The sequence below is a fragment of the Rattus norvegicus genome, chromosome 1 (genome assembly GCF_036323735.1).
Source record: "Rattus norvegicus strain BN/NHsdMcwi chromosome 1, GRCr8, whole genome shotgun sequence".
Taxonomy (NCBI): domain Eukaryota; kingdom Metazoa; phylum Chordata; class Mammalia; order Rodentia; family Muridae; genus Rattus; species Rattus norvegicus.
In genome coordinates this window covers 222,622,512-222,646,828 of record NC_086019.1, presented here as the reverse complement: position 1 = coordinate 222,646,828, position 24,317 = coordinate 222,622,512, and the positions used below count along the sequence as shown (strand labels likewise).

The following is a 24,317-nucleotide window of genomic DNA, read 5'->3' as shown; positions in this document are numbered from 1 at the left end:
GCAAGTTTTTAAACTAAGGTGCTGAAGAAGGCTGTGACCTGGCTTTACTCAGCCTTTTCTAGCAATTTTGCTGTACTACTCCCAGACTCAAAGCAGCGTTTGTGTTCTCAGTCGCATTCCTTCTACAGGCTATAGAAAACGGACAAGAGCCCAAATTCGAAAAGGCTGGGTTCAAGCCTGTCACACCGAGACCACAGTTGCTGAGGTCGGCATTAAGGCTCAGTAGGCACTGTGCCTATTTCCTGCCATCCACTGCACAAAAGAACTTGGGAAAATGTTTTCGTAGTAAAGGAATCTGGGTTAAACTGCAAAGTAGGGGGAAAATGCTTTATAAAATGTTCTGGACTTCAAAAGAACTACCCTAGCATAGAAGGGGCCTTCTTGTTCCAGAATCACAAGTGAGCCTCCAGCACAACTCTGTTGAAAAGGGAACTTGTGTGGAAAAGTTTGAACAGATTTGGCCCTGTGCCCAGCTCGGCTCCAAGCCACATTCCTCTGGTCCTGACTACGTTCAGTTTGCTTATTATGCTCCTGTTAATACCTCCTCACAGCTTGAGGAGCTCCTGCACAAGAGCCAAGATTCAGATTCCTGCTCCCCAGTTCATGAAAGAGATAATGAGAGATTGGAGACTCAGCAACTTGAGAGTGGCTGTCCTGGATGAGGGTGGGGGTGGCTGTAGGCACGGGGCGGGACTGCCCCCAAAGTTCTTAGCCACCTCTGTCCTTTCGTATTGCAGTGAGTTAGAGCCCAAGTGCAAATACAAAGGCTTCTTACATTATTTTTGAGACTAGGTCCCTCTGTGTGACCCTCGGCTGGCCTTCGAGTAGCTATCCTCCTGCCTCATCCTCCCGAGTGAGTAATGCAATTATCAGGTGCACCGGGTCACAATCCTCTGACCTCATTCTTTAGCCCTTTCTTCACCCTGCACATCCTTCTTTGGGTGCCTTGTCTCTACATCGGAGTGTCTGTAAAGGGTCTTAGGAAAGTGTAGTAAACTAATGGGGACTGGCTCTGGAACAAATGCTGCAGAGTTCTGCCTGGCTAGCTAGGGGTGGGGCAGGAGCAATGGGTTTGCGCGCCACCTCGAAGTTATTCAGAGGCCAGGGAAAGGGACTCTGCGCCCAGAGGTGTGCGAAGGCAGTAGGCACCTCGCCACGCGGGTGGCTGGTGCAATCCCCTGCTCTCTTGCGTTGACTGCTAAGGCGGGTTGAAATTCTAAACTCCAGGAGGAGCAATTGATCACACGCTCCGATAGTGAGCGCGGCCAATGGGGAGGCGAGCTTCTGAGTGAGAACCAATCAGTGCGCGTCCTGAGACAGCGAACTAATGGAGCGCCGACTCTGCAAGCTGAAGCCCGCCCTGCCTTTGCATCCGGAGACGCGGGCTGTTCGCGTGGTCTTTGCTCCTGCCACTTTCCCTTCTGTCGCCTTAGCACCATGGAAGCCACCAAGCAAGTGGTTAACTTTGGGCCCGGGCCTGCTAAGCTGCCGTACTCGGTAAGATGGCTGGGGTTCGGTCGGAGTGCCGGCATCGGGATGCGGGGCGTCGGGATGCGGCTGTTGAGATACATCGGTGAGCCGGAATGCCACCATGGGGAGATAGTTGCTAAGGCCGAAGTGTGCTCCTATGCACAGGTGTTTACCTGCAGCTTCAGTCAGGCCCAGCCTCTCGGCGGTGTAGCCTCAGCGGCTCCGGCGTGCACCGGCGAGCGTGGGAGTGTGAATGAATGAGCGGTCGGCTGGCAGGCCAGGGGGCGAGCACGGCTCCTTCCGGGGAGCGCAGTAAGCTCCGGGTGCTGAGAACTCAGAAATCGAAAAACTGCCGGTCTCTCCCTCTTGGCCCCCACCGAACTCACCCAGTCCTCAAACCTTTCTCCTGGAAACCTGCTTGTCTCCGCAGACTTTGAAAGGCTTTGGTCTGTTTGGCCAAGGTCCATTCACTTGATCCCGGTGCCATCCCGTCCCGTCCTGCGCGAGTTCCTCCCGCACCCCAGCTGTGCGGAATGAGATGCCTCTCGTGGCCTGCAGCCCATGGACCAGCTGCCCAAGCTGCTATCTGATAACCGGTTGCCACAACGCGCAAGCATGGCCAAGAATTGTACAATTATCTTTTGTTGAACCCTGGCGATCTCCCCGGGACACCACGGTCTCTGTTGGGTAGAAACAGGATCACACAGTGTGAGAGGGAGAAAGTTGCCTTACTTTTGTGGCAACAGCCGCACAATCGCACAATCGACAGGGTTTATTCTGCAGTCACTGCAGTCATCTTCCGTGACGTTCTTTGCTAGAACTGTGGGAACTTCTGGAGGCCTCCCCCAACCCCACTCCTCTGTGTTTTGGAGAGCTGTTTTTTTTTTTTTTTTTTTTTTTTTTTTTTTTTTTTTTTTTTTTGCCAGGTTGGGTAAGGTAATGTCTCAGTACAGGCTAGCCCAGAATTTACTTTGTACCGCAAACTGGTTTTGAACTATTCCTTCCTCCACCTCCCAAGAGAGGGTATCTTAATTAGGGTTACTATTGCTGTGATGAAACACTGACCAAAAGCAACTTGTGAAAGAAAGGGTTTATTTCACTCACAGCTTTCTATAACAGTTCAAAGGCAGTGAGTACAGGAACCTGGAAGCAGGAGCTGATGCAGAGGCCATGGAGGGGTGCTGCTCTCCATGAATTTCTCAGCCTTTATAGGCTTAGGCACTTAGGACCACCAGCCCAGGGGTGGCACTACCCACAATGTCAAGTTGACACAAAACTAGTCAGTGTGTAGGAATTATGGACGTGCGGCTAACTTTAATGCAGGAGTCTTCTTGATTTAGTTGAATTATAAAGATTTGAGAAACTTTCAAAATTTTTGACTGTCCATAAAGAATAATGAAATTTATGAAATGCTGTGCCTGAGGCTGGAGAGATGGCTCGGGGCTCTAGCATTTGGCTAGAAGTCTTTTTTTTTTAAAGTGGTTTTGGTTGTAAAATAAATTTTTTTATTTTGAAAATCATGTGTATTCATGTGCGGGTGTGGGCGCATGAGTTCATGTGCCTGGAAGTGAGTTAGAGGTGGTTGTGAGCTAGCTGATGTGGGTTCTGGGGATCAAACTCTAGACTCCTGGAAGAACAGTGTGTCCCTTCTCTTCATGACTCTTCCTCCCGTGAGTTAAAGGAATGCACTTGGATGAGTGCAGAGCTGGACAGATGGCTTAGCACTTAAGAGTGGAGGGCCCAAGTTGGATCCCAGCACCCACTTTGGTTGGTTCACAACCACTTGTAAAACTCGAGCTCCAGGGTACTGGATGTCTTCTGCCTTCTGAGGGTATATGTATAAATAAATGAATAATAAAGTAAATCTATAAAAAGGAAAGAGAAGACTAACAAGTTCAAAGGTGGTATCAGGTGGGTGGTGAAGGGATCTGCGAGAGCTCTTGCCACTTGTAAAAGCAGGTCCTGTTTAATCTTGTTTAACATACAAAAAACAAGAATCTGTTGCAGGCATTTAAAAACAGGAATGTATTCACTAATATTTACTCAAATGTTTATTGATAGATACACAGAATTTACATATTGATATACATGTATATTGCACACACATGTATATGGCCAATGTAGTTTCAACATATAATTTTTTTAAAAAGATTTATTTATTATTATGTGAGTACACTGTTGCTGTCTTCAGACACACCAGAAGAGGGCATTGGATCCCATTACAGATGGTTGTGAGCCACCATGTGGTTGCTGGGATTTGAACTCAGGACCTCTGGAAGAGTAGTCGGTGCTCTTAACCACTGAGCCATCTCTCCAGCCCAATTTTTTTTTTTTTACACTAGATCGGCAGGATAGGATTCAGACCCTTTGACAAGGGTCTTCCACTACTAGTTAAAGTTACAGAACTTCTGTCTATGCCGGTTCTTAGCTAGTATCTATTTTTGTTTGAGATAAGGTCTCATTATATAGCCCTGACTAACCTGTTACTAATTATTTAGACCAGGCTGGCTTCAAACTCAGCTATCTGCTTGCTTCTGCTTCCCAAGTGCTGTGATTAAAGGCGTGTGCCACCACACTGTCTTGATGCCATCTCCGATTTGGATTCTTTATCACAGGATCTTTTGCAGTTGGTGTTTAATTTTAGAGCATTTATTTATCTGTCTTTTTTTGGAGAAAGGGTCTCTTTACAACGCTCTGGAACTCATGTAGACCAGGCTGGCCTTGAACTCAACAGAGATCCATCTGCTTCCGTCCTCTGAGTGCTGGGCCTAAAGGCCTGTGCCACCACACCTGGCCTGAGCCTTTCTTATGAATATCTTTTATTTACTTGCCAGGATCCATTTCTTGTCTCAGCCACATTCAACATGGAGACGTTCTTATTTAGCCAAACTGAGCTCTCTGGAGGTTTTAATGCTGTTTTTTTTTTTTGTTTGTTTTGTTTGTTTTTCTTGGTTTAGATAAGGAGGAGATATATATATATAATATATGTATATATTATATATATATATCTCCTGTTTTCTACTTCTCCCTCCACCCTTCCTTCTACTTCTGATTCTTTTATTCCTTTCCTTCCTCTCTCCTAATTTCCTTTCTCTTGGTGCTGGGGATTGAACCAAGGGCCCCCAGAGTGCCCAACACATCTTAAACCTCTGAGCTACATCCCTCCCTTCTGTTTTCTATTGCATTATAGGGGAATTGATATTGCTTATTTGATTTAATAGGAGAAATTTATGTGAACGATCGGTTTCCCAGTTAACGTCACATCAATAAATCCCCATGGCCCTTCGAAGGCTGCCTTATCAGAATGGAATAAATGTAGCCCACAACTGAATGAAAGTCTTTCAGTCTGGGTTGAATACATGTTCTCTCTCCTCCACCTCCCCCCGGCTTTGCTGGAAGTGAGACCTGGGTTTCCTGTGTGCTAAGCAACTGCTTTATCTCTATGTTTATCGATACTTTTGATTCTCATGAAGCCTCAGCTCCTGGAGTTTATCTTAATTCCCAGCAGGTTCTTTCCACTGCCACCCTGTCAGAATCCTTACTGCCCCCCACCCCCAACTCACCTTCCTGTATGATTTGGACATAGTTTTTGTTCCTGTTGGCCTCTGAGCTGAGAACTTTGTATGTTTAATAAGTGAGCCTTTAAGAGAGGGGTGAAAGGGATTTCCAGGGGGGCATGTTTTCTAGGAAATCAGTAAATTTATGTCTTTGCAAAAGCATCTTGACTCAATCATGTCACCTAACTTCAGGCTCTGCTGGTATAAGTTGTGCCTGTGAGGCTCTGGAGAGGGCAGGAAGGGGCTTGGCACCTTCCAGGCCTCTGCTTAGCTGTCCCCACCTCCCAGGCGTGAGTGAGAGGGAAAGTTGTGCACAGAATTTTGAAATCTTTCTTTTCTTCTCCCAGGTATTGTTAGAGATACAGAAGCAGCTACTGGACTACAAAGGACTTGGCATCAGTGTGCTTGGTAAGGTTTACTTTTGGATTCTGTTACTATCCCCAGTTTAAAAAGGGGCAATCCTTCCAGCCCAAGCTTGGCTCTGTATGGCCTTCCATACAGAGCAATAGGTTATAGCTACAATAGGAGATCCTATCTTAGAGGGGGGAAAAAAAAGGCAGGCATGATGACACACGCCTTTAATCCCAGTTACAGGTCCGTTTAGCTTTAAAGTCTTGGGTCACAGGTTTGCTGGAATCAAGGCTAACAAAACTTAAGTGTGCTCGAGAACTTTAGGCATAGCTCACTGGGTCGTACGTACTTGGTTTTCACTGAGCACAAGATGTGAGATTAGCAGATACTATACCTTTGCATAAGGGGCCACCAAGTATATGTAATATTGCTTCACATTCAGTATAAAGTTTATTTTGTAAGTTAAAAAGCTCACAAGCTTCTAGGAAGATCTTGCTCATTAGTAATTTCTTTATTAAATCTTTGCCTCTATGTTGTTTAGGAAGAGAACCTCCAAACTCTAAAATTTACACATCTGTCTATTTTCTTGCAAGTTGTATGGGCTGTACTGTGCGAAGGGACTGTCTTCCTGTGTTAATTTTTGTTCCTATGTGTTGGGGCTATTTTTTTTTTTTCTTTTCTTTTTTTTTCGGAGCTGGGGACTGAACCCAGGGCCTTGCGTTTGCCAGGCAAGCGCTCTACCACTGAGCTAAATCCCCAAACCCGTGTTGGGGCTATTCTTAAGTATCTTTCTTGTTTGTTTGCTCCTGTTTCCTTTTTTTTTTTTTTGGTTCTTTTTTTTTGGAGCTGGGGACCGAACCCAGGGCCTTGCGCTTCCTAGGTAAGCGCTCTACCACTGAGCTAAATCCCCAGCCCCCTGTTTCCTTTTTTTAAATTTTGATACAGGGTCTCTATGTATCTAACTATGTAGAACTGGTTGACCTGGACTGGCAGAGATTCTCCTGTGTGTGGTTCCCAAGTGCTGGGACTATAGGCGTTTGCCATCATGTCAGCTTTTTTTTTCCCCCTAAGATAAAATCTCCTAAAGTAGTCTAGACTGGTTTCAGACTCTTGACAGAGGCAATCCTCCTGCCTCAGTCTCTGAACACTAAGGTTATAGGAGGAAGCCACCGTGTTTGATCCTTCTTTTTAAAGACAGAATCAGCTACTGGCTCAGGTTGACCTTGAATCTAAGCCCTCAACCTCCTGAATGTGGGATTAGGGAAAGACGTGGGTATGCCATCACTCCTGCTTAGATCTCTGGTAGAGCAGGGTCCGATAAGATCGGTTAATGTGGCACTTGAAAAATCACTGTGCTGTGACCGTAGGAGTGAAATGTTACCGTTTCAGCATTAGTGTGAGCTCAGGAATTGTCCAGCCAGTGAGTGAGGATGTGCCTACCATCTAACTCAGAGCTTTCCTTAACAGTATTTCTCCATAAATTTTACAACCATTTTTATTTGGTATTAATACTTGAACTCTTTGTTGTTACTCTTTTGTTTTTGTTTCTTTGCTTCCACAGAAATGAGTCACAGGTCACCAGATTTCGCCAAGATTATTAGCAACACAGAGAATCTTGTGAGGGAATTGCTGTAAGTTTTAACAAGAGTGTGTGTGTGTGTGTGTGTGTGTGTGTGTGTGTGTGCGTGCGCGCGTGCCTGAGTATATGTATGTGCATCACATGGGAGCATGTAGAGGTCAGAGTAAGTGTTAGATCCCCTAGAGCTGGAATTCCAGACCGTTGTGACCAGTGCTGGGAGTTGAAGCTAGGTTCTCTGCAAGAGCAGTAAATGCTCTCAACCAGTGCGATCCAGCTCTCCGGCCCTATATTGTATGGTTTCTTAAAAGACCAACTTGTTAGTTTGTTCTCTGTGCCATAAGCCTGGGTGTCTACTACATTATTCTCTATACTGAGCACTTTGTTTAGAATGTCCGCAGTGGCCAAAATCATCATGATTTGAGCAAAGATCTAGGCCAGCTCTTACTGACCTGCTTTACTCACTGCTCATCCCCATAGTTGGGATTGGCCATAGTTGAATTCTGAGGGTTGCGCGGCAGAAGTGGAATTCCCTAAAGAAAAGCAGGGCATTTGGACCATCGTCAGTGTCAAAGCCATCAGTGTTAAACCTGTAAACAAATGACTACATTGGCTAAGGCAAAGTGGTAGCGAGATTTTACCGTATTTCTTTTTCTTTTAAGGTTTGTTTTGGATGTGTGTGTTTGCATGTATGTGTGCACTCACAGAGGCCCGAGGAGGACATTGGATACTCTGGAGCTGGAGTTACACATTTGTGAGCTGCTTGAATGTGGGTGCTGGGAACTGAACCTCTGTTCTCTGCAAGAGCAGACTGGGCGTTCACCCGCAGAGCCATCTCCCCAGCCACTGTAGCGTTAGATGGAAAGTGTGCATTTAGTGGAGCAGCCCTCACCTCCATATTTGACGTGTTCGTTTATGTATTTATGGTCCCGTGTTCTTATGCCTAGAGCTGTTCCCAACAACTACAAGGTGATCTTTGTACAAGGAGGTGGGACTGGCCAGTTCAGTGCCGTCCCCTTAAATCTGATTGGCCTGAAAGCTGGAAGGTGTGCCGACTACGTGGTGACCGGGGCTTGGTCAGCTAAGGCTGCGGAAGAAGCCAAGAAGTTTGGGACTGTGAACATTGTTCATCCTAAACTTGGAAGTTACACAAGTAAGTTCTGGGAACTGAAGCTGCCCGGCGAGGTGGTGGCTAGCCATCGCCCTTCCTGTTCCATTGCTACTGTCCTCCTGACAGTGGTGATCTCAGTTAGATTGTGTGGCTATGGCGGTCTCCTGACGCCTCCTTCAGAATGATGAGTGTCTTGCTTACCTAAAAGCCCAGGAACAGCTTGGTGTTTTTATGGGGAGATCAAGGGCCCCAGGGATGCTGCCATGTCTTAGTCGCACCTTATCTCCTCCATAGTAGACTGTAGTCTGGAACTCGGTCCCTTTTCTAGGAAGATGGCTGCAGTTGTTTTTCAGCTTGTTATAGTCTACGTTTCAGTGCCCTTGCTAGAACATCCCAATAATAGTATCATATACCCTGCTACGAAGCACTCACTGATTACCCTTAACGGTATACATTTGATTGGCTCTGCTGGAACCACAAGCACCCAGAATGGGTAAGCACTGGGGCCCTAAGAAGAAGCTAGTAGACACCAGCAGGTATAGCGTAGACGGATACTTGATGACAAGGAACTCTCAGATGACCGCCATTCCTTTTGTTGGTTTGTTTGGTCTTTTGAGACAGGGTCTTTCTACCTTGTTTGTCCTGGTGGTTTTGGTATAGCACAGGCTGGCCTTGAACTCAGAGCAGTGTTTTTTGCCTTAACTGTTCAAGTGTTGGATTACGTGTGTGCACCAGTGTGCCTCATTGGAATGCTGTGTGTGCCCAGTAAATGCTAAGAGGGTGATGGGTTTTCCCCAGCTTCGAGCAGTGGTGGCAGGAATGAGTGGGTAAGTCCGGGTTCTCGTCTGGTGCTTTGGAGTTAGTCTTCCCCTCAGGAAGTTAACCAGTGACATCAGTCTGCATGCAAAAAAAAAAAGGAAAGAAGTATGCAGTCTCAAATTTGCCCTCTGTGACAGAAATTCCAGACCCAAGCACCTGGAACCTCAACCCGGACGCCTCCTACGTGTACTTCTGTGCAAACGAGACTGTGCATGGCGTGGAGTTTGACTTCATACCTGACGTCAAGGGAGCAGTGCTGGTCTGTGACATGTCCTCAAACTTCTTATCCAGGCCAGTGGACGTTTCCAAGGTAGAGTGTGAAAGGTTGGTTTAGGGGACCAGTGAATGTTTCTTTGAGCTCTTTTGGTATATGAGCACACAGGAAAGACTTTGGGGAGTCTGGAGCCAGGATAGATGTCAGTAAATAGCTGACAGCTGCTTCTTTTATTATTACCTATCTGAATAGGTATCTGTGCTTGGGGCCTACGTCAGGCCTCGGGAACTTGCCCACCTTTGGCAGTGGCTCTTGAAAACTTGTTGGGCAGAACACTGGGGAGTGGCATGCACACTCCAAAGTCAGGTTACCAAACCCTGGTGTTTGTTCCTATGTGAGTTTGAATGAGAGAGGTGCACGTGTAGAGTCAGAGGGCAGCTTTATGGAGTTGGTTCTCTTTGTCCACCTTCTTGTGGCTCCTGTGGTTCCTGTGGTTCCTGGTGTGGCACTCAGGTTACCAGCTGAGCTATCTCCATTCTCCGCCTTTTTTTGTGGTGGTGGTGGTGGTGGTGGTTCTAAGGAAGGTCAGAAATCCTGCTAGACAATTCTAAAAAGAGTTTTAATTTTTAACACTGTGCCACCCTCCCCTCACCCTAATTTGGTAGTTTTGAGCCAGGGTCTCTACATGGTCTTATCCTTCACTGTCCTAGAACTCACTGTGTAGATCATGCTGGCTTTGAACTCACAAGAGATCCTCTGCCTATGGTGCTCCCCCTTTTTTTTTTCGGAGCTGGGGACTGAACCCAGGGCCTTGCGCTTGCTAGGCAAGCGCTCTACCATTGAGCTAAATCCCCAACCCCGGTACTCCCCTTTTTAATGTGGTAAAATATGTTTAAAACAGAATGTATTATTATAGTCATAGTTTAAAATTTTTTTAAGTCAACCAGGTATAGTGGAGCACCCCCTTAATTCCACAGCTTGGGAGGCTGAGGTAGGCAGATGTCTGAGTTCAAGGCCAACCTGGTCAACAAAGTGAGTTCAGGACAGCCAGGACCACACAGAGAAAATCTATTTCAAAACAACAACAAAAATTAAGTCTAAGTGCAGTGGCACCAACCTTTAATCACAGCATTCAAGAAACAGAGGCAGGGGGATCTCTTTAAGTTTACTGGCAGCCTGATTTATATTTTGAGTTCCAGGCTAGCCAAAGGTATGCAGTGAGACTCTTTAATGTGTGTGTGTTATACATACATACATATATGCATGCACACACACACACACACACACACACACACATTTACCTACTGTTACTATGTCTGTGTGTGCACGATGCACACTTGCCGTGGCATGCATGTGGTTGGTGGGCTCTTTACCGTCTGGACTACCTCACCGGCCCCATTTTGTCTGCTTGTAGGCGTGCAGCTCAGGGGTGTTAAGCACATTCACATTGCTCCACAGCCTTCACCTCTGTCCAGCTCCAAGAACTTTTCAGATTTTGTACTGAAACTTTGTCCCATTAAAATTTCACACCCCAACCTTTGCCAACCACTATTGAGCTTCGTGAATTTGTACTCAAGGGACCTCCCATAAATGGGATCATATTTGTCCTTCAAGGCTTCGCTTAATTCACTGGTGTCTTCATGGCTTTATGTTGTGGCCAATATCTGAACTTTAGTTTTAGACTAATGTTCCATTATTTATGTTTATAATATTTGGTTTATAGCCATATTCTATGTCTTTAAAGAAGGGTCTTACTACATGGCTCAGTCCAGGCTACTGTCACCTTTTGTGCTGGGACTGCACATGTCTGGCTGCTCCAAACCATGTCACTTGTAAACCATACACCCTATACCTACTTGGTTTCCCAAGGATTTCATGGGGGATAAAGAGGCAGGTCGTATCTCGCATAACAAAATGTTAGACATTGGTATATTTGAAAATTCCCCTGCAGTGAGTGTCTTACGCCTGTTGTTTGCAGTGCCCCCTTCAGATCAACTCCTGAGTCTTTCTAAGTGGAAGTTCATATTGATTAATTTTGACCTAAATGTTTTTTAGATTGATTAATTTTATCTTGCTGAGCGGATGCTTGGCCTGCCTGTATGCGTGTGTACCACAGACGTGTGTTTGATGCTGGCAGTGGTCAGAAGAGGAGCACACTATGTGAGTCCTGGGAACTGAACCCAGGTCCTCTGAGAAGCAATAAGTCCTCTCAACCACTGACCCATTCTGCAGCCCATTGATTTACATTTTTAAAAATTTATATTTTAACTATTTCAATATTTAATGGAAATATGTAACTGAAATATTTGTCATTTCAAATTATGAAAACAGTAGTTGTGCAAAATAATTTTTTAGATTAAAAGATAGTATTTCATTTTGGTTACCAAAGATTGGAGGTCCCATTTTATTTTATTTTTCAATGTTGTGTGTGAAGCCCAGGCTTTATGCATGATAAGCCTGTTTTATTACTGAATTATACCTTAATCCAGAGGGTCTTATATACCAGATTAGCTTTGAACTCACTATGAAGCCAAGGGTGACTTTGAACTCCATATCTTCTGCTTGCATTTCCCAAGAACTGGGATTAACAATTGTGTACCACCAAGCCTGGACCAGAAGGCCTATATTATTATTTAGTCAAAATAATTTCTTGTTATATGTATATTAGTGTATGTATATACAGGGGCCATGTGTGCTCTTTGAGTCCTCAGAGGTCAGAAGAGGGTGTTAGAACCCCTGGAACTAAAGTTAGACGTTTGTGAGTAACTGTGTGGGTGCTGCGAAACAAACCAGGATCCTTTGTAAGGGCAACAAGTGCTCTTAACTACTGAGCCATCTCTCCAGCTCTGAGAGGGCCTGCTCTAAAGCCTGGTTTGGAAGCAGGACAAGGATTGCGAGAGCACGAGTATGTCGCAGGGCTTCACAGTCCTGGGTGTGGGAAACTTCCTCTGGGCAAAGGCCAGGCCTTGGGTCTCAGAAGTGCTGGCTTGCTTTTTGGGTAGAGATTTCTGTAGTATGACATGCTTCTAGGCAGAAATGGGTCGCTTTATTGAAAGCTATTAGGGGAAAGCTAGATCTTGGCGTGCGTGGCTTAGGGTTGACTGACTACAGATGCTTCTAAAATAGCCAATGTTTCTTTCTCTTTTTAAAGTTTGGTGTGATTTTCGCTGGTGCTCAGAAGAATGTTGGCTCTGCTGGGGTGACGGTAGTGATTGTCCGTGATGACCTGCTGGGGTTCGCCCTCAGAGAGTGCCCATCAGTCCTTGACTACAAAGTGCAGGCTGGGAACAACTCTTTGTATAACACACCTCCATGCTTCAGGTAATTCTGGGACTCTGGAGTCTTCTGTTCAAGCAGAGGCAAAGTGGAGTGTACTTCATTAGCCAGTGACCCAGGAGCCCCAGACACACTTCAGCAACCTTTGTCCAGCTCGCCTCTAGGCACTGTTTGGTCAGTTTTTCTTGCTACTGCCTTTGGTAAAGATGACAGCCTCTGTTTTTGCTTGGTCTCGATAATCTAGGCGCCGACTGTTGACCATTAACCCATAAAGTCTCTACAGATAAAACGCCATGGACTGTGTCTCAAACATGGTGACTTTCCAGGAGGAACAGGGTCAGGCTAGGGCAAGTGTGTTGGAGCTCTCTCCTTCTGCTGTAGAAAATGACTCTCACACACACCAGAAAGGGAAGAGTTTGCTGTTAAAATCCAATTGGACATTTCCCTTGTGTTTCTGTGTCACCCACCTGATACAAAACAGTCTCCTGTCTCCACCCTGACCCCCAGTGTTTTGGGATTAACTCTCCTGATCATTCCTTACTCTTGGACCTTGGACTGAAGATGTTTCTACGATGAATGTTGTCCAAGGGGTGGGGTGGGGTTCACTTCTATCTCACATTACCCTGCTTATTTTTGGGGTTCTAGGCAGTGGAAAACTGAAGCCACGGGTACCAATGGGAACCCAACAGTTGGATTCCTAGAGGAGCAGTTGAGGTACCAGGCTGTGTGGGCAGGAGGTTAGAAGGTAGACCTACATCCCTGCCTTATAGTTCTCCAGGGTGAAGCTTTAGAAGACTGAGTTTAAAGAGAGGCGATGGGCATGTTTACATGTGGTTTGTTAAGTTACACTGAACACTTCCTTGTGAACAGTGAGAGAACAGGCCAGATGTCTGGTGGGAAGTGGAAAAGGCTGGACACCTAAAAAGTCCACATGCCAGCCCCTGGGCTAAGCCTCTGAAGGCCTTGGCCTTCTTTCTCAGATTGTAGTGGTGTCTCCAAGCACCAAGGTTGGTGAATATGTAGATTGAAACTGAGCAGATGCAGAACAGGTAAAAGGTAGGGCTTGGTGGTTATCCCAGTACCCCCTGCCTCATTCTTATCTTTGTTGATAAGACAATGTGACTTAAGTACTCAAAGTTCCCTATAGTGCTTTATCATTCATGGATAGAAAATGGCTCACCTAGAGCCATCTTCCCGTGGAGATGACGGGGTGTTCGGGGCAGGGGAGGTAGCCTCAACCCTCTCCACTCCACACGTAGGCAGATAAGGATGGAGACTTGTCCAAGTGATGTTCTTTGTTTTCTTTGTTTGGTCAGAGCCCTGAGACTGTGGGCCCTGGGAACTGTTTGACTCTTCTGGATAAACTGGGCCATGAATTGTTGTCGGTAGCTTTATGCAGGAACTGGGCCGGAATGAAGGAGTGTGATGGCATCCTTTTTTAACACATTGGTCGAACATTCTCAGTCCTTTTAGAGAAGATACTAAACAACCCTTTGAATTTCATAAAACACTTCTTACTTATGCATATCGAGATGTTAAGCATTGTTTTTATCTCCAATGTGAGGGAAAAATGTCTTTTATCCAATTATCTTATTTCAGTTGGTGACAATATAGACATGGTGACATACCTGTATCCCCTGGCTTAGGAGACAGAAGAATCGGGAGTTCAAGGTCATTTGCCAAAGGTTTAGCTAATGCAGGGGTGACAGATAGCCTGTGCAGAGGCTCTTTGGGGAGGGGCGCAGCTGGAACCCTCAGGTGATGGGAGCTGACCTTAGGACCAGCTGTGTGAAGGCGTTCACAGGCTTCTAACAGAGGTATGAGACCCAGATCCCATCTGGAGCTCATCTGCAGCCTGGAGACTTCTGGTGACCTTTCCTAAACTCTGACACTGACATGCAGGGTATAATTTATATTGTTTTAATATATTATATATATAAATAGCACCCACTCAGCAAAAGTTTCCAAGTTACTAGGGAAACACTGCCTGCCTATCCAGTCACTCCTCATTAACCATCACTCTTTTCAGGACCTACCCCCTACTCCCTGCAAGGAGTCCAAAGTTCTTAGGTGGTCAAATCTCTTTAAAAAAATGGCCTAGCATATAGCTGTGCACACCCTCCTTCATGCTTTAAGCCTTCTCTAGGTTATTTATGATACCTAATATAAGTGCTCTAAGTAACTTATATACTGTATTGGGAAAGCAGTAATGACAAGGAAAGGATTTGTTTGCATTCATTCTAGACTCTGATTTTGAAATCTTTTTCTGTACAAGGTTGGCTGAACCCATGGTTGCCAAATTCAGGAGTTTGAAGAGGTCACATGTATGCCATCATCTGTTAATTGTGTCAGTGAACTGTGACCCACGCTCTTTAGACTTGTGTGGTTCCCTTTTCAACCCAGCAGTGCACTGTGGGCATTCTGCTGTGAGGTTAAATGCAGGTTAGATGCTGCCCCTTTCCACTGACCTTTTCATGGCTGGATGCAGAGGACATTTCAGGTAGGCTAGGTGGTAAGCTATTTGGTGTGTTTGTAGGTAGCCAGCTTAGAAGTAGAGGCATCAGCCAGTTAAAAGTGTTCACCCATGGTGGAAAGAATTGGACCCAAGCTGTGGATCCACCTAGCATTGTAAGGCTTCGATGGTTTCAAGAGCTTTTGCTTTAGAGGATAGAGATTTGAGCTAGTAAGGTAGAAGCCCAAAAGACCGGTGATAAGCATTCACCTGGGTCCTAGCAGTGCTTAGCCAGGAGTGGGGTGAGAAAGCAGGCAGCAGCTTTCTCCCCAGGGCTGGCTTTATTTTCTAAGCAGCCTGCTTCCTTTAGATCCAGCTGCTGCTTGCTGAGGCCTTGGAGACCCAGGCTAAGGGGACTGGCTGCAGGCAGTCTGTAGAAGTGTGTTGGCTTTCTGCTGCTTTGGCCTGCTCAGGTCCTAAGAAGTGTATGGGCAGCAAGCCTGAACATAGGCTCACGTGTTGACCCTGAGGTCTGGCTGAGACAGGCCCTAGCTGGTTTGGATTTTCTTAGAGGATCTACAGTTTTGAAACAGAGGAATAACAAAGCATCAGGTAAAAAGTGACCATGGTTTCCTAAAAGTGTTAGTCAGGATTCTACTTGGCTCTGGTAGCCTGGGAGGTTCTGTGGTTCATAGGTGAGTGGGCTGTAGACGCAGGTAGGAGCAGTTTGCGGTTATGTACTTCTTGTAATGTCCCTGTGTGTCTGGTGTTGCTTTCTGTTGCCTTCTGGGAAGAAACTCCTGGGTTCTTGGCCCACCTGGTTGAGACAGCGAATGACCAATCAGTCCATGTCAGAGGTTTCTGAGGGCAGCCCTTGGGCTGTCAGAGCTCTGCAGAGCTTTGGCTGCTGGCCCCAGGCCCTGTGTAGAGCACGGGGTTTGTGGGAGATAAGAGATTTTACACTTGGCTCAGAAAGGGATAGTCCTTGTTATGGCTGGGCCTCTTAGAACCAGGAACACAAATCTGCCATGGCCTACTACAACATGTTAGTCAACAGGGGCATCCCTGTCACCATTTTTGCTCAGTCTTCCTTCCCATCAGACTTTGCAGCTCCCATAGATCACTTTTATTCTACACCTGGACACAGCTACACTATAGAGCGAATGGACCTGGGAGCTGACATCTGCATAGTCCAAGCTCAAGGAGGACAGGAGACCCGCTCCTGCTCTCTGGGCTTTCAGTGAGGGGTATGTGGGATCTTTTTAAAGGGAATCAGAAGATAGTTGGCAAACACCTGCCATTCTCAAATTCCATTTAATTCCAGCTTAGTGTGGGTACCTAATGGCTACCATTTGTGTCGGCTGCTCTTGCCGGATTCTGTGCCAAGCATGGGTTTGTGGGAGATAAGAAGTCTGAACACTTGGCTCAGAAAGGGATAGGCCTGTGTTTTGTGGCTGGGCCTCAGAACCAGGGACACAAAGCTTACACCATCTAATCTCCAGTTCTTTTCCTTTTTCTGCTTCGTTTTGAGAACAGTCTTGATCTGTGGTTCAGGTTGGCCTTGAGCTCTCTATGTAGTCCAGGCTGAACATCCTTCCGCCTGCCTCAGTCTCCGACTCACCAAGGTCACAGGTGGGCTGCTCTCCATTTCTGAGCCTTTCTTCTCTAGCCAGCATGTTGGCTTCTCTGTTTAGCTAGGGATGAGATCTGCTGGGGCTCATCTTCTACCTGGGATGTGCTAGTTCTGCCTCTACCCACCCCGGATTGGAAGATTCCAGGGAAGCTGCTGATTGGTGTAGTTAAGCCTCATGTCTACCTCTTATGACCAGGGGAGCAAATCTTGCAGCTGATTCTGTATGTGGGATATGGGGTAACAAGATAGGCTAGGCCACTACCAGGTATCCACCACAGGTAGTGATGATACCGTGTCCTCAAAGGTGAAGACAAGGCTTACGTTTTCATGGTGACTAGTCCCTTGTGGTGTGTCTGGACGGTGATGGAATCTGTGGTGTCCGTCACTGCCCACCTCTGCCAGGTGAGGCACTGACCCGGGACTCTGGGATAGAAAAGAACAGTGTGTGCTTCCAGCCCTGTAGCATTAGAGTCTAAGACATAGACACGGTCACAGAAGTTTAGAATAAATAAGTGGAGTGGTCAAGCAAAAGCAAGGCAGACCCCACAACCCTGTGTGGATCACACATAGGACCAAGGGACTTGGGGGATTCAGGAGGTGTGGAGAGCTGGCTTAGGGTAGGGTTGGGAAGACAGTCCAGAGCAGTGGTTCTCAACCTTCCTAACCATGCCACCCTTTAATCCAGTTCCTCGTGTTGTGCTGACTCCCAGCCATAAAGTTATTTTCGTTGCTACTTCATAACTGTAATTTTGCTATTGTTATGAATTGTAATGTAAATATATGTGTTTTCTGATGGTCTTAGGCAACCCCCATGTAGGAGTTCTTCAGTCAGGGTTGTTACCTGCTGGTCTAAAGAGATGGGGATATGTGGTCCCCATTTGCAGGGGGCCTAGAGGGTCCTCTTTAGAGTATCACATGAGCTGCGGCCGCATTGGCTTAGTCTGTGGCACGCTCTTTGGTGGTCTGCTTTTATCCATTTGTAACGATGCTAACAGTGTCAGTGTGACTCCCAATACCGGTTTGCTTACATGTCCTTTTGGCTTTCGCAGAGGTGAGCTTAATGGTGTTATGTTTTACCCCTGCTTTAGCATCTACGTCATGGACATGGTCCTGGAATGGATCAAGAACAATGGTGGGGCCGCAGCCATGGAGAAGCTCAGCTCCGTCAAATCCCAAATGATTTATGAGATTATTGATAATTCTCAAGGATTTTATGTGTAAGTCAATGCGTTGTATCTCTTATGAATTGAAAACTCTTCTCCTTGAAACTTACCTGGTATGCTGGTGATGATGGTCCCATGCCTCATGAGCAGAGGTAGGGAAGTTCTTTGCTCTTATACCCCATGCTGGAAAATGCAACAAATGCAGGTCATGTCCCCAAATACTCTGACTTGGGGAAGTATGCATTGCTGTCCGGGATAGGACCCCTCTCTGCTCCTTCCTCCCTTGTGACACTGGAAAGCTGTTGCAGGAAGCTATCAGCCTTGCCCAAGGTTTCCTATTGGTCCCTCATGTTGTAAATCCCTGCTTCTGATACCCATCTCCCCGTGTGGGCTTATGCTCATGCACACACAGACACTTTGCTTGTAGAGGTCAGAGGACAACCTCCTTGTCAGCCATTCCTTTCCATTTTGTTTGAAACACAGTCTCTTTGTTCTTCATAGTAACATTTACCAGGTTAACAATCCCATGAGCTTCCGGTGATTTTTCTCCCATCTCAGAAGTTGTGGGATTACAGATGCATTCTGCCCCACCAGACATTATGTGGGCTCTGGGAATTTGAACTCAGGTTCTCATACAGTATAAACCATCTGCCCACTGAACCCCCTTCTATCAAAGTTCACTGCCTCCTTTCTTGTAGGACAGGTGTCTCCATCGCTCACCTGCAGTCTGAATGAGATGGGCTATGGCAGTATTTATCTAGTTAAATATTTTCATGCCAGGGATGGGCGATCATGTGTTGCTCATTGGCTGCATTTGTGAGGTCTAGACCATACATAGATCTTGTAGGCGCTGCCTAGGACTGCTGTAAGAAAACATCCATGAACTTAGCAGCTTTTAATGACAGAATTTCTTAGTTTTAGAAGCCCAGAGTTTAAGATCAAGATGTCTTGGGTTTGGTTCCCTTCAGAAACTCTTGGAAGAATCTCTCTTCTCTTCTAGCTTGTTCTTGGCTTAAGCTGTATTATCTTGGTCTTGGTCTCTAGGGCCTTTTCCTTTCTTGTTTTCCTTTTTTCTTTTTGTTTATTTTTTACAAAACTAAACCATGTGACTTATGTGTCCCCAATACGTCAGGTTTTTCATGTTTTCACTATGTATCCCTAGCTGGCCTTGAACTTTCTATGTCCCTCAGACTGGCCTTGGATTTGTCCTGCCTTCCTTTAGCAGGGGCTGGGATTATAGGCACGGGCTGACACTCCCACCTTTCATGATAGCTTCCTGAAGATCATTGTCATCATCTTGTCTGCAAAAGACAAGTGTTCCAAAGAGATCAGATTCATGAATTCTAGATGACGAGAGATGGACATGTGTCCACTATCCAACATGGCACACCAAGCTTTTCACTATAATGGCAGACGGGATGCACCTAGAGTTGTACCTCGGATTTAGAAGCATCATGGATAGAAAGGCATTTGATCTTCCTTAGCCCTCAGATGGGCACAGATGTTCGTTGGCCATATATCATGTGATCTGTTGTGAATGTGTTATATTGATATATCCAGTTCCATGTATATGCATAAACATTTATACTCAGTGAGCAAACCAGAACCTCCATTTTTAATGGTCATGATTTTTTTTTAAAGATATATTTCCTCAGACACACCAGAGGAAGGCATCAGATCTCATTACAGAGGGTTGTGAGCCACCATGTGGTTGCTGGGATTTGAACTCAGGACCTCTGGAAGAGCAGTCAGTGTTCTTAACCACTGAGCCATCTCTCCCGCCCTGTCACGGTTCTTTGAGGTTTACTCTGTTGTAATAGATGTATCTGCTGGACAGTAACTTGCACTTGCTTGAGTATTTCATGGGCCACATGGAATAGAAAAGACTGATTGATGCTGCAGTTTGTGAGGGTGAAGGGTACATGGCATTCTTGGATAACTAGACCAATAAAACATGGGCCCATCACTTTTCTCTTAACATGCCCCTACGTGGGGCGCCATCTGTTGTTGTAAAATTATTAAAAAAAAAAAAAGCTGTCTTTCATCCCCTACTAGGTCCGGCACCGCAGTGCACCAAGATATCTGGTAGATATCTTGCCAGAAACACACATGCCAATTCCATGATGGCTTAGTGTTTCTAGCCACCACACACTCTCTTAAACTTAAATCGCTACATGAAAGAACACACAGCACAATAACCTCTGATCCAGTTGATAAGATACAATTGCCCACCTAGACATACAAAGCCCTGTACAATCCATCCCTTAAGAATATTCACAACAACCTATAAATACACAGAGTGGAATCTTAAAGTCAGCCTCCATGTTCTCTCTGCGGCTTCCTCTGTAGTCTCTTCTGTTCCAGTTTCCTCCTCTTCCCTCAGACTTTTCTCCCGCCCATCCTTCCTTCTCATCCAATGACAGGCCTCGTTGTCTCTTGTACCTGCCTTTACCTCTGTAATGAAATCATCCCACACATGTCAGTGGGAACTCTTGGCTTACAGTGGCTCTCTAGCCACTAGCTGGGATTACAGAGGTGTACCACCATGTTGGCTTTCCATGAGTGCCTGGTTTCTGAATTCAAGTCTTCATGCTTGCACAGCAAGTAATTGACTGACTGAGCCATCTCCCCAGCCCCCATACTATTTTTCTAAACCAGAGATCTACTACTGTGCAAACTCACTAGCCCTCATCCTCATTGGATGTAGTCAAATGCCAGAAGAGTGTCTGCAGTCTCTCCATGGACAGGGCCATGTGCCTCCAGACATCCTTCCCAGGAGTCCAACATGCTCACTGAGCCAGAGCTTGGCAGGCTCCTCCTCCACACAGTCCTCCCATCCCTCTTCCTCCTCTGCAATCAATTCCCTATTTCTGCATGGTCCACTCCTCAACACTGCTCCACAAGGCTGCCATTTTGGAACTTCGTCATCCTCTCCAGCTCACCCCTCTCCTCACCTGGAAGTCCGATCCCCTCTGCCATCTTTCCCTTAGAGGAGAACGACCGAGTCCCTTCTTAGTCTTGTAGGAGGGACATGAGGCTGTGCGTGATGTGTCTGTGATGTGATTGTTTCCTGTCATTTCCTCCTTTCATGGCAGGGTGGGTGATCAGCAGGCATGAGCTACAAGTCCAGATTTTGGTCTTCAGCCACGTGAAGGCCCAGCTTGTCTGCTGCCCTGGAGAAGGGACTATTTACTCATGCTGTGTGGCTGACATGTGCTCGTAGCTCTGTGAATGACCCACTCAGTTGTCACAGATAGTGTGAAACAGAGACAGTGCTGCCTCTAATGTTCAAGTGAAGGGACCAAGTCTGACAGAGATTAGATACAAGTTATACAAGTGAATGCTAGCCTACTGCTATGTGAATGAGGCTTTCCCCCACTGGTAAATTAGAACATCTGGGGAAGAGTTTGTTTGCTTTCATTTCCTTCTTTTTATTCATCTGTTTAGTTCTGAGACAGGATCTTATTTAGCCCCACTGGCCTTGAAATCACCATGTGGTAGAGATGACCCTGAACACTGATCCTCGTGGTTCTTCCTGGAACTTCCTGGGACTTCCTAGTTCCTGGGTTTACCAGCTTGTACCACCAGAACCTCGTACATGTTAAGCACTCTGTCAGCGGAATGCCAGCCCCAGCCCTCCATACTGTTTAATAAGCCTGTACATTTGTCGATGACATTTCAGCTCTTAGAAACATCGTTGGGATGATAAACATGCTTTTCAGGTGTCCGGTGGAGCGCCAGAATAGAAGCAGGATGAACATTCCGTTTCGCATTGGTAACAGCAAAGGGGATGAAGCTCTGGAGAAGCGATTTCTTGACAAGGCCGTAGAACTCAACATGATCTCCTTGAAGGGGCACAGGTAAGTGCGCCTTGTCCCCAGGCCTGTCAGAGGCAGAAAGCAGCAAACGCAGGACTTACATAGACGAGGGTAGCGATTACAGACTTGCTGGGGAATAAGCCCGCTTCTGGCTGGGTTGCAGTGCGTCTTGCATGGGGTTTCATCAGCACCGAAGGTACCTCTGGTTGGGCCGCCTGCTCCACTCTGGTGTTAACGGACGTCACTGGGCTCAGTTGAACATCAGGTTCTCTGAACAGGAGACAGGCAGCAGCAGAGTGCTCTGTCTGTGGTTAGAACCGTTGCATAGCGTAGCAAGTGGCATGGCCCCCAAACCCAGTCACCCTCTTCATCTGGATTTCTTTTCCCCATCCCCTCATTTAGTTCCTTCTTTATCAAAGGTGCGATCAAAGCCCCGTGTATGCACGCATCTCTGGAAATGCCCAGGGAAACCCATTCATTTGTACCAATAACACGCCAACAGCTACATTCAAACCATAGTTCGTTTGAGGTCATTCAGTGGGAGCGTGGTGGATGATCTTCACCACAAGGGATTTCCTCATGACTGGGAAGCTTCATGCTCCCTGCGGGAATGGTTTCAGGTGGGAGCAGGCGGTTAGCGAAGGCTGTGCCGTGCCAAAGCTGAGATGCCTATTACGTTTCCTGTTCTTCTGTGATGTTGAGGTTCAAACCTGCAGCCTTCCTTATATACGGTAGGCGAGGGCTTTAGCACTGATGAGCCTTCTCCCGATTTTCTTAGTCTTACTGGTCTGGTCTCTGTTGTTCTAGGTCGGTGGGCGGCATCCGAGCGTCTCTGTATAATGCTGTCACCACTGAAGATGTGGAGAAGTTGGCTGCCTTCATGAAGAACTTTCTGGAGATGCATCAGCTGTGAATGTGACCAGCCTCACCCCCGTGAGCAGCGTTCAGAGTAACTCGGGGTTTTCTACAGAAACTTAACAGACATGGACTCTTTCACATACGTGCTTTTTACAGATTTCTTTTTTCAAAGAATAACCACTAAGCCACGGGGCTCTGCAGAGCCGAGGAAACTCCCAGCTAACGGACACCTTCACTCCTACTCGGCCTGGAAGCATTTTGAAAGCTTTCCTGTTGCTTTTCTAATGAATTCAACCTGTCTGTCATCTTTGCTCCTTTCTCTAGGTGGGTTGAAGGACTTGCCTTGGACTTTTCCCTGCTGGTTCCAACTGGTTCTTTATCGTTAGGAGCGTATCCCAAGGAGGTTGAGAGGTCCTATGTGCTGGACGGACAGCTGTGAGTCGGCCAGGTTCTGCAGCTGTTGGTTAAAGTCAGCAGTGACTGATGAGCATTCTGGATCTGTGTACTGCAATTCCCATAAAAAGACAGGCATGATAGGCCGTGTTTATGGAGTGGGAACTTTTTTAAACACCATACGGTTTATATCTATGCTTTTGAATTTCTAATGAAACAGTTCTGTAGAGGCTTTTCAGAGTTCGTTCAGCCCGTGACTTTGTGCATGACCGTCGTCTGTTGTGGACACTGGCACCCTCCACCTACTGCCTTTTAAAGCTGCTTCATGAGAAGGATCTAGGAGTTCCATGATTTACTTTTCTTGCCACAAGTAGAAGAAATGGTTGTTTCTTTGCTTTTCGGTTAGGCTGTTAAACAAAACTCAGTTACACCCCCACCCCCAAACTGTGATCGCATGGCTGTTTTTGTAGTTTAACCAGGGCAATCTGTACATTCCAGATCTTTGCTGAGGTCTTTTCTGGTTGTTCATGTGTTAGTGTTTTCGATTGACGATATGAAGAACATTAAAGTCCTGAGTCATCTAAACGGTTGCCTGCGAATGATTCTGCTCGCTTTTTCAGTCATGCTGCCTTTAAACATTCCGACGGGAAGCCCAGGGTTTAAAATTAGCCTGTGATAGGGTGATGCAGCCCAGACAAAGGTGTCAGGCTTAGTTCTTGTGCTGTTGCTTGCCTGTTACTTTGGAACACACAGTCAGCAGAGTCCCTTCCAGTACAGCTCCCAGGGGATGGTTCTGTGAACTCTGTCCCTGTTAGCCTAGAAAAAAGCACCAGCCCGGTTTTGAGCTCATCCTTTCCATTTGATTGCACAGGGAGAGAGAAGACACTGATTACCTAGTTCCCCTGGTCAGCTCATTTGTGAAAAATTGAAATAACACCCAGCATGGCAGGATGTGTATATTTAAAACAAACTCTCTTCTCGTCTGAAGAATGCCAAGAGCCAGTTTGATCATTCAGGGTCACAAACAGCACTGGTACTCAGTTAAACCCCCTTTCCATGTGCTTGTGAACACCCATTTTCTCTATCCACTTCAACCCTTCATGTCGCAGCCAGCCCTGCTTTGGAAGCCATGGGATTATTCGAGCACCTCATCTCTGCCCCACCCACTCCTCCCACCACAGCTGCTTGGACTGACTCTCTCTCTGCTCTGTGTGCGGGTACGTGAGTGATCCAGGCTTTTTAATGTGGCTGTCAGTGCTTCCTAACATCTGCCTGGCTTCCTGTCTCTTGTGCTAATGGGTCTTAGAGCGCTTCTGTCACTTGTTTACCCAGGCCATGCTAAGCTTAGGAGTCAACTCCGTAAGACCAGCCTTCCTTCCTTCATGGCATCTGCCAGTGTCTTTGCTTTCTGTTTTTTTTTTTTTTTTTTTTTTTTAATTCGTAGGATTATTTCTCTTCTCTGTGATGCTGGGGTGGCTGTTTGTCTTGCACTCGGATGTACAGACTGTCTAATGAACATAAAGCTCGGTGCATGGTTTCTTAGTATTGCAAACAGCTTGGGGCAGTAGAGGCAGAATGCAGTCTCAGCACATGGATTTGATCAAATAGCAAAAGCTTAGTGCACAG

The 24,317-nt window shown here is 46.3% G+C and overlaps 1 protein-coding gene across 2 annotated transcripts; it reads left to right on the top strand.

Annotated features, from left to right (window-relative positions):
- The first annotated feature begins 641 nt into the window (after window positions 1-641).
- Window positions 642-23,276, top strand: Psat1 (phosphoserine aminotransferase 1). Of its 2 annotated transcripts, XM_063287000.1 has the most exons (10): window positions 642-853; window positions 1,228-1,497; window positions 5,375-5,435; window positions 6,940-7,009; window positions 7,902-8,107; window positions 9,022-9,194; window positions 12,250-12,419; window positions 17,548-17,676; window positions 21,345-21,482; window positions 22,248-23,276. In XM_063287000.1, exons 2-10 carry the CDS (start codon window positions 1,438-1,440, stop codon window positions 22,351-22,353), a joined length of 1,113 nt encoding a protein of 370 aa, XP_063143070.1. In that variant the 5' UTR covers window positions 642-853; window positions 1,228-1,437; the 3' UTR covers window positions 22,354-23,276.
- Window positions 23,277-24,317: the final 1,041 nt, after the last annotated feature.

What these genes read in the sequence shown, in the direction of transcription:
- Psat1 (XM_063287000.1), top strand. Translation starts at nt 1,438, where the DNA reads ATGGAAGCCACCAAGCAAGTGGTTAACTTTGGGCCCGGGCCTGCTAAG. An exon ending in ACTTGGCATCAGTGTGCTTG is followed by an intron (nt 5,436 to 6,939) that starts GTAAGGTTTACT and finishes TTGCTTCCACAG; the next exon opens with AAATGAGTCACAGGTCACCA. An exon ending in GGCCAGTGGACGTTTCCAAG is followed by an intron (nt 9,195 to 12,249) that starts GTAGAGTGTGAA and finishes CTCTTTTTAAAG; the next exon opens with TTTGGTGTGATTTTCGCTGG.